This window comes from Sander vitreus, chromosome 10 (assembly GCF_031162955.1).
Source record: "Sander vitreus isolate 19-12246 chromosome 10, sanVit1, whole genome shotgun sequence".
Lineage (NCBI taxonomy): Eukaryota > Metazoa > Chordata > Actinopteri > Perciformes > Percidae > Sander > Sander vitreus.
Window position 1 is genome coordinate 18,821,540 of NC_135864.1, and position 17,725 is coordinate 18,839,264.

At 39.7% G+C, this 17,725-nt stretch overlaps 1 protein-coding gene across 2 annotated transcripts in view; it reads left to right on the plus strand.

Annotated features, from left to right (window-relative positions):
• The window catches only part of pdgfrb (platelet-derived growth factor receptor, beta polypeptide), a 32,427-nt gene extending 15,034 nt beyond the window's left edge, over positions 1 to 17,393 (plus strand). For both annotated transcript variants that reach the window (XM_078260732.1, XM_078260731.1), the window contains exons 7-23: positions 63 to 243; positions 1,076 to 1,191; positions 1,375 to 1,498; positions 1,640 to 1,851; positions 2,282 to 2,376; positions 2,587 to 2,719; positions 3,832 to 3,936; positions 4,268 to 4,378; positions 5,455 to 5,611; positions 5,778 to 5,944; positions 6,416 to 6,528; positions 6,861 to 6,983; positions 7,189 to 7,300; positions 7,987 to 8,086; positions 8,185 to 8,290; positions 12,700 to 12,986; positions 14,087 to 17,393. In XM_078260732.1, the coding sequence (XP_078116858.1) occupies positions 63 to 243; positions 1,076 to 1,191; positions 1,375 to 1,498; positions 1,640 to 1,851; positions 2,282 to 2,376; positions 2,587 to 2,719; positions 3,832 to 3,936; positions 4,268 to 4,378; positions 5,455 to 5,611; positions 5,778 to 5,944; positions 6,416 to 6,528; positions 6,861 to 6,983; positions 7,189 to 7,300; positions 7,987 to 8,086; positions 8,185 to 8,290; positions 12,700 to 12,986; positions 14,087 to 14,234 (2,390 nt within the window). In that variant the 3' untranslated portion in view covers positions 14,235 to 17,393. The remainder of the gene's footprint in view (positions 1 to 62; positions 244 to 1,075; positions 1,192 to 1,374; positions 1,499 to 1,639; positions 1,852 to 2,281; positions 2,377 to 2,586; positions 2,720 to 3,831; positions 3,937 to 4,267; positions 4,379 to 5,454; positions 5,612 to 5,777; positions 5,945 to 6,415; positions 6,529 to 6,860; positions 6,984 to 7,188; positions 7,301 to 7,986; positions 8,087 to 8,184; positions 8,291 to 12,699; positions 12,987 to 14,086) is intronic.
• Positions 17,394 to 17,725: the final 332 nt, after the last annotated feature.

The window sequence follows — 17,725 nt, forward strand, 5'->3', positions numbered from 1 at the left end:
TAAGAAGATGAAGTGTATGACATTTGCATTATGTTGCTGAGGATATTCTTTTCTTTTCTCAGAGCAAGGCTTCGTGGATGTGAAGGCTGCTCAGCAACAAAATATTTCAGCCAAGCTGCAAGAGAACGTGGAGCTGAGAGTGGAGATTGAAGCTTACCCCCCCCCTCAGGTCCGCTGGAGCAAAGATGGCGCCACCATCAAAAGAGACAAAACCATCACAACCAGACAAGAGCATGAGATCAGGTGAGACATCCCACCAAACAAATGTCCCTACATACCATAAAACAATTAAAGCCCTCATACGAGTTACTTTTAAATAATTAGCACCAGATCTCTGTTAGGGTGACAGCCTCCGGAGGCGTCCAGCTCTTGTCAGTCATCACCAGATAAGGCCTCCGCAGAGGGAAACACAATACCCTCTAGAGGGCAGGACTCTGTCATTCATCACACGGGAACCATGAACACAAGATACCTGTCACAACTTACAAATGTCTTCCAGTAAAATGCCAAACAATGTTGTAATTGCAGGACTATATTTTCACATTTTTGCCAACACACATTCAGAATCAAAAAGACAATCACGTATCATCCACGTGGTCGATTCACAAATGGAGAAACAACTCCTCTGTTAATAAACACCACCAAGCCCTTCACCACCAATAAAAAAGAAAGATTTGACCATATTTATTCTAGTAAACTTTACTGGATTTAAACAAAAAGATTAGTACACTTAGAATAGTATATAACAACATTGTCCCAGAGTGTTTCTTTCTTTAAATGCACCCCTGGAAATAAATCCAAAAAACAGTTTGCACTCCCAGAAGCAGAGGAAATACATCCTCATGTTTGAATGGTACTTCACTTCATGCATCGAGAGAGAGAGAGCATGATTCATTTTGTGCAGGGAAATCTTGTACTGAGTCTTCCTTTGTCTGTTGCATGTAAAAGTAGATTCAATCAAGTCTTTGGTCTCCTGCCAATCATCTCAATATATTTAATACTCAAATCGTATTCCTCTTTGTGACAAATATGTGGCTGCTCTTACATAATTTCCTCACCTTTTCTTCTACCTCAGGTATGTCACTACTCTCACCTTGGTGAGGGTGAGGACGGAGCAGAAGGGTCTCTACACCGTCCTTGTCACAAACGGAGATGACACAAAGGAAGTGACCTTTGACCTGGAGGTCCAAGGTAAGAGGCTGTTTTAAGAATTCTCACAGCATACAGGGGTGTTTTTGTACATTTTTAGTTCTTAGACCGCAGTACTTGTCTTGAAGGATAGACCATTTGAAAGTGCATCAGACAAATCGGGGACAGACTTTGTTTTTATTCATGTCAGTAATGATTAATGGCCGCTGCTCCCCCTGTGTGTAGTTCCTTCTCAGATTAAAGAACTGACTGACCACCACCTCCCTGGGAAGAGACACTTGGTGACCTGTGTAGCTGAGGGGGTCCCAACCCCAACCATCCAGTGGTACAGCTGTGACAGCATGCACAAGTAAGACACCCATTCATCACTGAACTGTCACATAACAAACACCAGGGAGCGGACCATACACAGACATGTATTTGACTTTCAAATTCTGTGCCTGCTCTGACTTCTTTTGACTCCATCCGCTGATCTCATGTGCTGCTGCAGGTGTAGCAACCAGACAGCGGCGTGGCAGCCGCTGATACCAGAGCCAGAGGTGCTGAGTATCCGCAACAATGTCAACTACAGAGAGACTCGTAAAATCAGCCAGGTGCTGAGCCAGGTGACCTTCTACAAGCCCCAGCAGGTCACAGTGCGCTGTGAGACCAGCAACCAAGCAGGACTCCTCGACAGAAGAGACGTCAAACTTGTGTCCAGCAGTAGGTGTCATGAGAAGAATGTCTCAATTTTACTGCTTTTTTAATATTGGAGTAAAGTACATGTTTCATTTTCACTGTGTAAAGTATGTGCAGTATACCACTTTACTATTAGATCATTATAACATATTCCATCACATTTGAGTAAAACTAAACAATCATGGTGGTCTGGTAAAAAAAAAGATCAAGGTCTGAAAAGTTTATATTTTAGAGACACAGTACAAGGTTTCGCTAAACAGTAAATAATGTGTATTTGTGCTTATGCTATAAATATCAGTCTAACTATGACTTTCTTTATAAAATCATTGCCAACATGTTTATACAGTGAAGTTTTGTGTCCATTGAGAATTTGACACAACTTGAGTAAATGTTCTCCGTTCAAATTTACAACCTTTTCTCCATCTAATGCTCTGTGTCCTATTGCCTGTTGCAGCACTGTACTCCCAGGTGGCAGTATTGGCTGCCGTTTTAGCCTTAGTGGTCATCATTATCATATCTATCATCATCCTCATTGCTGTATGGAGGAAGGTGAGAAACAAAGTGACAAACTCAACCATCAGCATTTGTTTTGTCATATGCAAATACAAAGTATAGTGAATTAAAATGTACAAAAGAAGCCTTTTGTTTTGCTCTTTGTTTTTTTCTCACGTGTGTGTGTGTGTGTGTGTGTGTGTGTGTGTGTGTGTGTGTGTGTGTGTGTGTGTGTGTGTGTGTGTGTGTGTTTGTGTGTGTTCTCAGAAACCTCGATATGAGATCAGATGGAAGGTGATAGAGTCTGTGAGCCAGGACGGTCATGAGTACATCTATGTAGACCCCATTCATCTGCCCTATGACCTGGCCTGGGAAATGCAGCGAGACAACCTGGTGCTGGGTGAGTCCTCAGGGGCGGATGACAGTATGGAGAGGTGGGGTTGGTCAGAAAACTGATGCTAATGTGAAGCCCATTGAGACACTTTATGTGACATAATAGGCTGTACAAATGAACTTGCCTTGACTTGGATGTGCCGCCTCTGTATGGATATAACATTTATTACAAAATAAATGCAGGTTTATTAATAGATAGATATTAATACAAAATGTATTTGTGCAAACATATACATTTCAAATACTGAAATGGCAATACAATTCATCATTTGACACTGAATTGGACAACATAAAAAAGAACTGATAAAAGTCATGTCAGTGCAAAATGTGTGTATACACATAATTAAAACGATTAATAATACATACAAAGCTAAAGTCACAAATAACTGTAATGATATTTAAAAAAAAGCAAATAAAAGTTGGCATGCAGGAAATTACATGAATCTATGAATTCATGCAATACTGTTAATTCATGTGATCACCATGCTTTTTTTGTTTATTTATTTGATTACATCATGTTTAATTTGAATTATGATTGATTTAATTATATCTTTGTTTTTTTATTGCTCCCTTTTTCTATTGTTGATTTATTTATGAATTGCTTAGTAACCTTTTGCTTAGGTCTTGTGGTTGTTCATTGTAGTGGTTGTTAGTTTTAACTAAAAATGTCTCCATATCACTTGCTAAAATCAGACTAAACAGACTTTCAGTCAGTCGTCTGCTAGAGAAGAGCAAAGAAACGAGTATAGCTCTCACCAGGTGACTTGGGGTCGTCTGGGCGTAGTTGAGGCAAGAATACTAAGTGAGGTTTGTTAAACTTGTCTTGTTGGCTCTAATCCCACTTTATTTCTAAAGCTCTTTGTTTTTGTTTTTGCTTATGTGTTGTTGGTAGTCAGCTGCTCCTTACAAACAGGAAGCTTCCCAAGCCCACTCAGGCCTTCCATGGTTAGCCCTCTGCTCAAGAAAGTCATCTGGACCATCTGTTATAACCTGCTCAACCCAGCTACCAGAGAAATGTGTTTACACTGATGTTTTAATGAACAGAGAGGATCTTCCTTCCTTTTCAGGTCTACCATGTGCTCCGTTCACACACTGAATGAGCCTTTCTTTGTGTTTCAGGTCGCACTCTTGGATCAGGAGCCTTTGGCAGGGTGGTCGAGGCAACTGCCTATGGTCTCACTCATTCCCAGTCCAGCACAAAAGTGGCTGTGAAAATGCTGAAATGTAAGACCAACAATGTAAAAACACAGTTGAAAGCCATGTGCGTAATTGTGTGAACAATGTAGAGACCGCAGTAGAACCCTGTGCATACTGTAGCTGTCAAATGATGTGACACCAGCAGCGTCATATTCCTGCGAGCACAGAGAGAGAGCAACAGCATGCTGAGCTTTAGTTTGGTTGCCAGCCTGGTTTGAGTTTTAGCCAACAGGTCTTTGAGCAGTTTGGCAAGGACACAGTGTGTCCTGCTTTCATTATGTTTAGTTCTCATACCTGCCTCATACTGTCCTACTTTTAATACATCTCTCCCACTTTCTCTCTTTTTCTCTCCATCCAGCTACAGCCAGGAGAAGTGAGACTCAGGCTCTGATGTCAGAGTTGAAGATCATGAGTCACCTGGGCCCTCACCTCAACATAGTAAACTTGCTTGGAGCTTGCACCAAAAATGGTGAGCATCACAGTGAGCACTAGTGCTATAACACACATGGTAGTCAGGTCATTTTGTAATTTGTTAACACAACCTTAGATCAGCTGTGAGCATTTTCTTCAAAGGGAAACAGTCCTGGTGGTTTAGTTGGCGGAGGTACTTTGTTTTATCCTCCATGTCTCTTTTCTTTGTGTGTGAACTCATACAACACACTTTTCATTAAACATTCGCTAAAGGGGAGTATCAATACCCATTTAAGGAAGAAAATGCAAGTTTTCCTCATTTCTGACCTCCCACTGAGGTTAATTTCTGTCCAATCTAAAAATGACAGATCTAAAGTTAAGTATAGTAGGAGCTGACTAAAGAAATAAATACTATTAAGATTATTGTTACCAAAATAAAATAAAATATATAAATTAAACATGCAATGCGATTAGGTATTTTGTGTCATTATGTCATTCAGTTTAGACAAAGTAGTGGGTGTTGATGTTTATTCTTACTATGTGTAGATTTTGTATGTGATTGTACAAAATTAGCTTTGTAGAAAAATGAAAGTCTATTAACTTTAAGGATTGCGTACATCAGAGCACAATTTGTTTGTTTTTAGGATTTCTTGCTGGAAGTCCGGGGTAACGGGGTAGCCTTATGTTTGCACTTTGAGTGCATCAGAGAAGAAAGTGAGACAGTTACGATATCATGCAAAGGGTTCGGACATTCATGTGGCTTCAGAGGTTGTTTAAGAGCAAGGGAAATATGTAAACAGATATAAACATGTTGTGCTAATGCTGCTGTCCAAATTCTGTTTGGAGTAGAAACATTTAGTAGCTCATCAAATGATCCACGCTGCCCCTGTTGTGAACACCTATGCATGATGAGTCTTGGCGATTTAATAAATGCATAGGCTACTCATTTATTTATCCCTTTTGTAGTTAATAATATTGTAAAGGCTTTCCTAAATATTTAACTAACATCTAGCTTAATATTTACTTTTTAATGTATATTTTTGTTCTACGAAAAGTAAATGTGCCCTGCCTTATAGTGAAATTAATGTTTTATTAGTGTTTGGTAAATCTGATTTATCTTCTTCCACCAATCAGGCCCTCTGTACCTGGTGACAGAGTACTGTCGCTATGGCGACCTGGTGGACTACCTGCACAGGAACAAGCACACCCTCCTGCAGTACTACGCTGAGAAGAACCAAGACGACGGCTGCCTCATCTCTGGAGGAAGCACTCCACTCAGCCAGAGGAAAGGGTGAGAAAAACAGACACATATTTTGTATAATGAAATCTCTGCTGTCACATACCAAGATAAAGACACAGATGTCTTCCTTAAATAAAGATTGATATGATGAAGAACCATGGATAAATATGGTCCGTTTATTACATTGCATTTTTTCCCACTTTATGTATTCCTCCAGCTATGTGTCCTTCGGAAGTGAGAGTGATGGAGGATACATGGACATGAGTAAAGACGAGCCCACCATCTATGTGCCCATGCAGGAGCAGATGGACAGCATCAAGTATGCAGACATCCAACCCTCTCCATACGAGTCTCCCTACCAGCAGGACATCTATCAGGAACAAGGTTTGATTTGTGTGTCTGTATATGTGAATATATGTCTGTAGACTCTGCTGAGTATTGACAATAATTCATTTTCCAGTGTTGTAAATGAAAATAAGTATGACAAATTCAGCACATTGAACAGAGGAAACAAGAAAGGATGAGACACACTTGATGTACAGTATGATGTGAGGCCAACAGTGACCATCTGTCTGCTGCTCACAATGGAGGAACTCTGGAAGAATTAACTGTATTTATGTGTGAACATGACATGCATGAGTGCATATCATGAATACATGCATTGTTTTAGCCTCTTAAATCAATGAATACAGTTTGCATTCTTTCTGGTCTTTGATCAAAAAGCACTGACAAAATGATAAATTTCCGCCCATGCAGTCACAGGACAGCAGGAGCTCTCCCAACAACAAGACAATGTCTTCATTCATGAGCTGCCCCTTACCTTTTCTTGTTGTCTCCCCTTGTCATCGTGTTCAGGTGGCGGCGGATTGGACCTGGCCATCAGTGACTCTTCCGTTCTCACCTATGACGATCTGTTGGGCTTCAGCTACCAAGTGGCGAAGGGGATGGAGTTCCTTGCCTCAAAGAATGTAGGATATTACAAATAACTTTGCATAATATGTAGTTAATTGTGATATTTGACTCAAGCCTCTAAGTTCTGTGACTTTGTGTCCATTTAAAGGGATAGTTCCATATTTTTGGGGATGGATACCTCTCTCACGACTGTACGCCAGATATTAAGCTTCGGCGAGCAGCTGGTTAGCTTAGTTTAGGATGGAAACGGGGAAACAGCTAGCCTAGCTCTGTCTTAAGATAACAAAAGCCTGTACCTCTACAACTCACTGATTAACACTTTATATGTTGTTTGCTTAATCTGTGTTAAAACAACTATTTAATTTAATTTAACATTATTCCACCACAGTGCGTCCATCGGGACCTCGCTGCCAGGAATGTGTTGATCTGCGAGGGGAAACTGGTGAAGATCTGTGACTTTGGCCTGGCCAGAGACATCATGCATGATTCCAACTACATCTCTAAAGGCAGCGTATGTGGCAAAATCATAAAAGATAAAAAACAAAACATATGATGATAGCTGGCCCTTGTTCCGATCAAGTTTGAATGCATTTATAGAAAGTTGCTTTCACAAAAAGCTACTGCCAAATGAATGTAATGTAATGGATATAATTCAACCAAAGTTAAAAACTCTTTTAACCCGTTTGACTGTCTAATGTCTAATTTCTTTCATTTAGACTTTCCTGCCCCTGAAGTGGATGGCACCAGAAAGTATTTTCCATAATTTGTACACCACCCTGAGCGACGTGTGGTCATACGGCATTCTTCTTTGGGAGATTTTTACATTGGGTAAGTCCACACACAGACTTATTATGCAATTTAACACGCAATAAAGCCATAAACCAAAATGCAATTTCGAACTGGTTTACACATAAGAGGGATTCATCTTCTTTAATTGCTTATATAGGTCACGTTGTAATTGGTTTTCGCCTGCTTGACTCCTCATTAATTCTTGGAGTCACACAAAAATTCCCGGACTGACTCCCGGACATTTTTCTGGTAAATTATGAAAATGTGTTTTGAGGTGTCTAAAGTGACAACGAATGTGTGTATGCAAAATGCATTTTAAAGCACAGTTGAGCTTTGAAATCAGCACTTCCTTGTTCAGGGTGGGTTGTGAGTTTTCTTTTCTTTTTTAAACCCTCTTCCCACGACTTTTGGAAACTACCATGACAACAAAGGAGACAGTTTATTGCATATGCAGCTAAAGCCCAAGGTGGTGGAAAACAAACTCACAATCCAGCCATTATCTGCCCATTCCCATCTGTGTCTGACTTTCATTGGACTTTTCAGATCAATTTTTTTGTTTGTTTAACAGATCAGGGTCAGAACAACAAAGATAATCAGTTAGGGATGTTCTTCTCGGAAAATAATTGTGCTTGACTTCCGATTTATGGTTTGCATTTATAGTTTACATTTAGGCCATGTATATTTTTAGCCTGTGCATGACTTCTGATTTGAAATGCTTTCTGCAGGAGGAACCCCCTACCCTGATTTGCCCATGAATGAGTTGTTCTATAGTGCTTTGAAGAGAGGCTACCGAATGGCCAAACCTGCCCACGCCTCTGATGAAGTGTGAGTCTCATTGTAACCTCGCAACTAATGTTACCTCTCCAGTAACTCATACATGAAAATGTAGAATAACAAGTAATTGTATGTTGTTTATGTTGTAGTTATGACATCATGAAGAAGTGCTGGGACGAGAAGTTTGAGAAAAGGCCTGATTTCTCGTTTCTGGTCCACAGTGTGGGGAATATGTTGACAGACAGCTATAAAAAGGTACTTTCTTTATATAGTATTGCTTTATCCAGAGCTGCTGGACTGTGAGCTTAGACTTATAACTCCACATATTTGTGGTATATTTGGGCGAGGATATCTACCAGTTGATCCATCTACTCAGTCACTCACTCATTTGCTCACAGTCAGCCTATCTGCCCTCTAGTGGCTGGTTGAAGGAAAGAACAAAAACTTACAGGACAACAAGTCTACAGTACACATAGTAGACGCACTGTCCACTTGTGAAACACAATTCTCAAATGAATGCACAGCGATTTGTATTCGTAAATCTGTGTTGTATCTGTGTCTCGAATTTGTGACTTGTGAAACACAATTCTCAAATGAATGCACAGCGATTTGTATCCGCAAAGGTGTATCTGTGTCTGTGCATCTAATTTGTAACTCGTATTTCATCATTTGTAAATGAACTTAGTATTTTTTAATGTAAATATACGTGTAACTCTCCTATGTGTGTGGGTACTTTTGAGACTGTTTTTCCGCGCCGTTTGTGGTCAGAAGATATTCGTGTCTCAGGGGACGATCCCAGCACTCTCCAATAGATGGCAGTAATGCAACACTTATGGATGCCAACTGCTGTTAAACTACATGAAGAAGCCTTGTCAAATGTTTCAATAGACATAATAGAATCTACTTGACGTTCCTCCAGGTGAGTTGATATTATCAGGACTTTGTCGTCAGATAAATTACATTTATGTTTTCAGCATCATTGTTGCAGTGTATTTACAATTTGCTTTGTGTTGTTATGGTGGCAGTTTGCTACTTTTTAGAGCGTGCTAACGGCAAATAGCGATGCTAACTTAGCTTGTTAAAGTCAGGAATTTGCAGTCTGAAATATAGTGGGCCCAGTTGTAAAGCTAGTGAATATATTTGGTAGGCCTATCATATGAAACTAGATGATCTAAGGAATCAATCGATGATGTTGTAAGTTAAACTATAAAGAATTTAAATTCGACATATTGTAACCATGTTTATTAGTACAGTAATTGCCACACACTGGGTTAAATACATGCTTCTCCTGTAAGACTAAATGTATGTGCAGTTGTACACTCTGACAAAAAATGAGTTTAATCACTGAATCTGCCATGTTTTACAGATCTGACTGATCAGATGCTGTCCTGAACACCTGTTTGACGAGGTTTACCTGGACCCACAAGACTCTCCTCACAGTATGAAGGTATTGTGGGACAGGTGTCATACTTCTGCCAAGTTATGGTCTGAAGACAACACAGCAGCATCAGGAAAGATTCAGTATCCATAGGATGACTTCTGTGACCTGAGAGCCTACATTACCAGCTGACACATCCTCAGTAGAAAAGAAACACTTTAGACTGCTTGAGGACATGATCTGGACAGTTATCTGCTACTCTGTGCATTATGTATACACACTTTATATTTCCATTTCATTGACTATGAATAAATTGCTTTATTTCTAAGCAGGGTTTGGTCATTTTTAAGTTTAGTAGTAAGGGTCCTTAAGTGTTATATAACATGTTTTTTCACAAACACTGTAATTGCACTGTTTATACAGGTGATATGTCTGATTTAATGCATGTAGAATGGTCAAACACTAAGTCCATTTCACATTCTGACTATAAAAATGTTATCCTTTAAGACAGGTAATAGTGACAGTAAGCAACACAAAAAATTAGCAGTTAAACTTTATTGTTTTGACAGATGACAATATTAATAAAACGAAAGTATTTTGAAAAGGGTATTAAATCTAATCTGCAGCTTGAAAAACATTTCACAGCATCAATATAATGGACGGATAAAAACTTCAAGTGAAAATCTATTAGTTACTTTGTGAAACAAGAGTCCCTTTCACACAGCCTGATCAATGTCTATGGACACAGTACAGTCCTTACAGTAGCAGTTGATACGTTAGTTACTGAGCAGTTGAGAAGTATGACACCTGTCGAGCAATAACTTCCTCCTGATGGTTTCTCATACTTAGAGGAGAGTCTGGTGGGTCCAAGTACACTTCATCAGTGGTCAGTCAGATCAGTAAAACACAGCAGATTCAGTGTTAGATTGAACTAGGCTATAATTTTTTATCACGGTGTACAACTGCACATACATTTAGTCTTGAATAAAGGATTCTCAGACATATTCACCCATCTGTTAAGTTACCGCTAACGTAGACAACACTTCCTGTTATCTATGATACGCTTTAAAGCCATAGACGGTATGTTTAAAGGAGAATTCCGGCCAATTTTGATTTTGTTAATCTTGATCACTATAGCTACGCGAGTACTTTCGATAGAAAAAACCCTGACCCGAATCAGTGCAGGTAACATGGAGAAGCTGCAGCTACGTACTACAAGCGTCCCCTGAGCTAAAACGGCAGTGGTCGGGGCAAGTTTTAGAGTGCCTTTGTACCTCTTAACAAGATGCGTTTTCAACTCAGACATTGTTTAAATTCACCTACCCTGGTCCCTGTCTCGATCCTGCCGGTAGCTAGCTTGCCCTGCTAGCTGACAACCGTTAGCTGCTAGCTGCCGTCCGGTGAGTGTATTCAGACAGGCTTCTGTGATAATCATCCCAATAACAATCCATGGAGCGGCGGTGGTGTGGCTATGTCCTCCAGAGGACAGGTCATGTCACGTCTTGAAGTGTATTCCCCCCTAAAAAAAACAGTAGTGCGGTAGTAGCTGTTAGCTGCTAGCTGCCCTCCGGTGAGTGTGTACAGCCAGATAGCCGTTAGCCGTTAGCTGCTAGCTGCCGTCTGGTGAGTGTATTCAGACAGGCTTCTGTGATAATCATCCCAATAACAATCCATGGAGCGGCGGTGGTGTGGCTATGTCCTCCAGAGGACAGGTCATGTCACGTCTTGAAGTGTATTCCCCCCTAAAAAAAACAGTAGTGCGGTAGTAGCTTTTAGCTGCTAGCTGCCCTCCGGTGAGTGTGTACAGCCAGATAGCCGTTAGCTGCTAGCTGCCGTCCGGTGAGTGTATTCAGACAGGCTTCTGTGATAATCATCCCAATAAAAATCCACGGAGCCCCCAGTGGTCTGGTGGATGTCCTGCATAGGACAGATCATGCCTTCGCAGCGAAAGGTTTAGATTATTTCCCCCTCAAAATAGGTAATTGAGCACTGTAGTGGTTATGACCATATCAGTGACTATGTAACTACATGGAAATCGTGGATATGATTAGCACAATGGTCGCGTAGCGTAGCAACCCCTCACTCTCCATCACATCAAATAGCAGAAATAACAGCTGGTTTAACAAAGAAATACAATATCACGATGCATCAGATATACTTACTATTCTCATTACGCATACTCTGAAGAAAAGGTGCCGCTCACAACTACAATCCAACTGACCGACTAACTCTATCATACTGCTTATTAACTGTCACGTCATCTATAACATACCAACCAGCACACACTTTGGCTACCCTGTTACCAGCAATGAATAAACGGGAGTAAACGTGAAACATAAAACATAATATGATGAACTGTACTAAATAATAGCAACACTAACATAACTTTGCGCTTAATAATATTTCAGACTGCCATACAAAGATCAAGCAAGCCCATGTTACAGGGCTGACTTTAACGAGCTAGTTAGCTAAGTTAGCATCGCTGTTCAAGCTGTACAAGGACGTGAGTGTTAGTACCATAGATATAGAATATAAGATATAGATATATTTTAGAGTGTGCTAACCATAGATATAGTTCTATATCTATGGTTAACACACTCTAAAAAGTAGCGAACTGTCACTGCCGCCATAACAACACAAAGCGAATTGTAAATGCACTACAACAATGATGCTGAAAACATAAATGTAATTTATCTGACGACAAAGTCCTAATAATATCAACTCACCCGGAGGAACCATAGACAGTGTATATTATTATGACACTATATAAGAAGGGAGGAACATCAAGTAGATTTTGCAAATGGTGTTGGCTTCTTCACAGCTTTCATTTATTTTAACAGCGGTTGGAATCCATAAGAGTTGCATTACCGCCATCTACTGGAGACTGTTGGGATCGTCACCTGAGACACGAATATCTTCTGACCACAAACAGCGCGGAAAAACAGTCTCAAAAGTACCCACACACATAGGAGAGTTACACGTATATTTACATAAAAAAATACTAAGTTCATTTACAAATGATGAAATACGAGTTACAAATTAGATGCACAGACACAGATACACATTTGCAGAATCACTCTGCATTCTTTGTGAATTGTGTTTTACAAGTTGCAAATTCTTATGGGACTGTTTTAGCACCATATTAAAGTAAGTTTTGTTAGCTGCGATGTAAAACCTTTGGTGCTCAACAGCTCATATCTGCACTCTGCAACCTCAAGCTCACAAACTATTGAATCATTGAATCCTCATTGCTAAAATTATCAAAATTATTGTCCCCTGGCAACAGCAATACAGCCAAGTCAACGACAACTTCCTGAAGAGTGACCACCCGGCAGTCGCCCGCACCAAACCCAGACTCTCCTCACCCTTTCCGATCGCCAACCCAGCATTCGGCTTCCCATCCCCCCTCTACATGCCCCCGGACCCCTACAGCCAGAGCCCGAGCCCGGCAGAGTTCAGACAAGAGGCAGACACACAGGAAGTCATGACTTCATACAATGAATACATCATTCCCATCCCAGACCCAAAGCCGGAGGACGTTTTCACTGACGTGCCATCAGAAAGCCCTGCAAGGTACAGAGCTGCTGAAAAAGGATGCTACAATGTGTGCCAAATGCTGGGGTTGCAAGAAAGATGAGGATGTATTTGCTTAACAAGAGCAGCTTTTTTTCACCACACACCCACTCATCCAGATGTTGAGCTGAGACAATAGCTGTATTATGGAGGCAGATATAAACATGCAGCCAAGCAAAGTTGGCTTTAAAGGCCATATAAATATTTGACTGTAAGAAATCCAGATATATTTACATATAATCAAAGTCTTTTTTTCACAACTTATAATTAACTTGGATTTAGTTGTTTATTAATCTGTGTGTTCAAAGAAGTCAATCAGTTTGGGAGTGTTAGCAGACTCCAACCCTGTGTGTTGAACTTTGGCAGTGGGGTGGTTCTTTTGCTTACATTTGGATCATAGATTGTACCTTTAACATTGTGGTTTGGGTTTGAGGTCTTTGCCCTCCTTGAGCGCTAGAAGCAGTGTTGATCCAGGGCCACAGTGAGGCTCTCATGGACAGACAGCATCTCAAAGCAAAAAAGGAAGAAAAAAACATTCACTAAATCAGACATGTACTACGTACTAATGCTCTGTCGTAGACATAGCTAAAGATAGCTAAGTCTTAGCAACAATCAAAGTAATTTAGATGCAGCCCTATTTTATGGGCTTTCAAAGTTTATGCAAATTTAGTTTCAGTTATAACTTGAATTAGGCCAACTGATATTTTTACAATGTTTATTTAGGATGTTTGACATTTGTATTATATTTACTAAAAAAACAACATTAGATCAATTTGGCAGCAATGCTGCATGTGTGAGAGACATACACATAAGGCCAAGAGGTATACAGGGAGTAGCCTACTAAACATGTCTCTATACAAAGAGCTGCATTGGAAATACTTTTTTTTAACTCTTGAAAATACTGTAGTACAAAGCAGTTCAATGTTCTGAAAATGGTTGAGTACATTTTTGAGTTGAAATGTGACTTGTGGGTTGCTGGAAGGAGAACAAGGGAAAAAGTCAGGGTCAGCAATACAGACATTAATGCGGTGTGACTTTATATGACTCATACGTGACATGAGTGCACAATGTGAATTTGTGTTTTGTCTTCCCGCCCTCAGCTCTCTGGCTCTGGAGGAGGAGACCGACTCCATGTCGCAGGACACAGCTGACACTCTCCCAGAAGAGGACAGGCTAGAGGAGACCAGCGAGAGAGACGCTCTGCTGGGCTCCGCCGGGACGCTGGAGGTAGAAGACAGCTTCTTGTAGCCATATGTAGGAATCCTGAGAAAACATCACTATACTGGGAATTATCTTTTCAAACCTGAGAAAGGGAACGTGATTAAACTAGAATGTAGCAGAATTGAGACTGAGAGGGCAATCTCTGTATTTCCACTAAGCACTCAAAATGTTTTGCCCTTCTTTTGAGTTTTCTATCAAACTTAGTACCTCTGAAACTAAAATTGTTACAAATGATGTGTATGATGTTATCATCGAGTCATCTCTTGGAAGCTGGCCATAATATAAATACGGTACTCTCCTCAAACTCTTAGAGAATCAGTTTACAGTAAATAAAGATGTGTTTACTGTATTTTCTATTGTAGCCAGAGACTCATGAGATAGGTGTTTTTTTTTTAGTTAGACATATTTAGCTATATGTCTTTTTGGCTCTTATTGTTTTATCCCCCTCCCCTTTTACTGTTCACATCCAGTGTAGATGTTTTGCTTTTTAAAACTATTTAATTAGTTTTAATAACAGAAAGTGATGAACATAACAATATAAACAAACCATACACAAATATACACAAAATACTAGGGGTGGAACGGTACACTGAAGTCACGGTTCGGTTCATACCTCGGTTCAGACACCACGGTTCTACGACAGAGCATTAGGGCCACATCAAAGGATAAAGTTGAAATACTTTTTCGAGAATAAAGTCGAAATGTTGAGAATAAAGTCAACATGGCGAGAATAAAGTTGAACTATACCATTTCGAGAATAATGTCGAAATGTCGAGATTAAAGTTGAAATGACGAGGATAAATTCAACTCCTTTATCACTTAATCACATTAGAGCGACTGTCCGCCATGCCAGCTGCCATGTAGGCAGCATCATAGATATGGGTTACATCCTTAGAGTGCCGCGCTCGCCTGAGCGCCACTCCTTCAAGATCAAACAAGTTGATCAATTGTCTTATTGTGTATTGTGATACATGTCCTCTCTGTATTGCACGTAGGTGTAACCATTGATACCCTTGCATCTGTCCATTACAAGCTATTTCAGTTTGCAGGAATACGGCCACCCCTTCCAAGTTTGTGTGGTTTCTCCTCCTGAAGAGACGCAATTTTCGGCACAATCTCTTCAAAGTCCTAATACTTATCACCGTACTGTGTTTATGCACTAAAAGAGAAAGAGTTCATGCACTTTGTAGATTACTATAGGTACAGTTAGTAGTTTGGTTTATTCTCAAAAGTCCGACTTGATTCTTGAAATATCAAGTTTTCTCTCGACATTTCGACTTTATTCTCGACATTTCGTCTTTATTCTCGAAAAAGTATTTCAACTTTATTCTTCGTCATGTTGACTTTATTCTCGACATTTCAACTTTATTCTCAAAATGCAAAATAAATAAAACATCTTCCTCCTTAATTTTTTTCCCTTGATGTGGCCCTAATGCTCCGTCATATGGTTTGGTTCGGTACAATGGTGGGAAAAGTATAACAAAAATGCAGAAGGCAATTTTTTTTATTGTGCATGTCTCAGGCTGTACCACCTAGTGTCATACAGTCTCTCCCCTGAGCTAGCTGCAACAGCCTGGAGCGTATAAAGTAAGATGTAAACAGTAAACAACAAGTAGGCCACCCCACATTATCTCCAGACTCCATCTGGAACTTGTAAACAAAATAAGACAATCAGCTCGTAGTGTGATATGGGAGACAAGCACTGCTCTCATATGTGAATGCACAGAGCAGGGGTGTTAAAAGAGCAGTTTCGGTTAGTTGTTTGTTAGTTGGCGAATTGTGGCGTTAGCTTCACACGCTAACAGCGGAGCTAGCAGCAAACAGCGAAGCTAACGGCGGAGCTAACAGCTAACAGCGGAGCTAAAAGCGGAGCAAACAGCGAAGCAAATGGGCCTGGAAGCCATTTGTGGTCGAGGCAAGAAGGGCTACAGCTACAGTACATCCGTGTGTGGTTGTATATGGAAGGAACTAGTTTGCTTCGTGTGGACTCACTGGACCGACTCGACATGTAGGCGGAGCTTGGGAGCTTCAGAGCCATAGAGTTCAGTGCTAAGGCGGGGCTACAGATTAGGTGTCCCTAAGAAACGCGTGTGTAACAGTAGTTCCACATTACATTAATTCATTTGCACGCAAGTTTTATTTATTTTTATACCGTGTATTTTCTGTGTAAATTCATGTACCGAACCGAGACACCCGTACCGTTTCGTTAAATATGAATACATGTAGCCTACCGTTCCACCCCTACAAAATACTGTCCAAACAAGAACAATATCTAATTCCCATATTAGTGGAAATCATTAGCATTATGTCCTAAACCACAATCAGCCATGGAAAGTGAGTAATTAAATGTAGGTTGCATCTTTTCCTAAAGTACAACCAACAGCTGTATTCACTGTATTATATATAATATTTTAGTAAATGTTATCTCCAGGTCAGACAGATTCTACATGCACTGTTTTACTATGACACAACACTTTCTTTTTACTCACATATACCATAGTGTCAGACGTTTCCATTTCTTTTTCTTTTTTTTGTGAGAATTATATGAAATGTATGTCATTTGTGAATTTTGAATACTTGTTTTGTATAGGTTTAATTCATACTTCTGTGCCAGATTTGCACTTTATTTAGAAAAATGTGGATATTCATAATGAAGATATAAATATACTCTAAAATAAAGATTGAATAGTTGAACTGAGAATAATCTTTTGACTTAAACATGTGGCTGTTACAGTAAATGAGTTTCTGGGATGACAGGTGACTCTCTCAAGTGAAAATACTAAATACAGCATATCACTGCCTAAGCACAAGATGGCACACATGAGTGCCTTTGTGTAGACTGACAGATTTTTGTGTTGCAGCTATTGTTGCTTACTGATATGAAGGGCTAATGTACTTAAAAAACCTAGATATAGCCTTATGTGTACATGTACAAATGATGCTTTTAGTCTTCTGCTGCATTGTATTGCGTTCACTCACACAATGTTTCAACCGTCAGTACTATAGTATTGACAATTAGTCCACCATTTAAAACAACACATTTTCTGTACTAATTTAAAATGCACAAGATCACTGTATCACAAGCTATGGTACCAAAGCTCTTCTTAACGTTTACAAATGTATTTTTTATATGTGACATTTTATATGTTGTAAATGTGACAATAAATGTGTATCATTGCAGTAGCACTGGAAGTGTGAGTCTTTAAATGAATCATGTTAATTCAATAGCTATCATCTAGATGCTCTGTCTAAAAAAAAATAAAAGATTAGGAAAGACTTTTATACTATATATATATATATATATATATATATATATATATATATATATATATATATATATATATATATATATATATATATAAGACTGTTATATCATACCATACTACACTCTTATATCTCTCAGTGCCTTTAGCTGATTCCTAGGTCAGATTTCTGAGAACCCTTTTACTTCCCTTCCCTCTCCCATGAGTCCACACTTGAAAAGCCTTGTAGCCATGCTCCAGCAGTGCTGGAGGTGA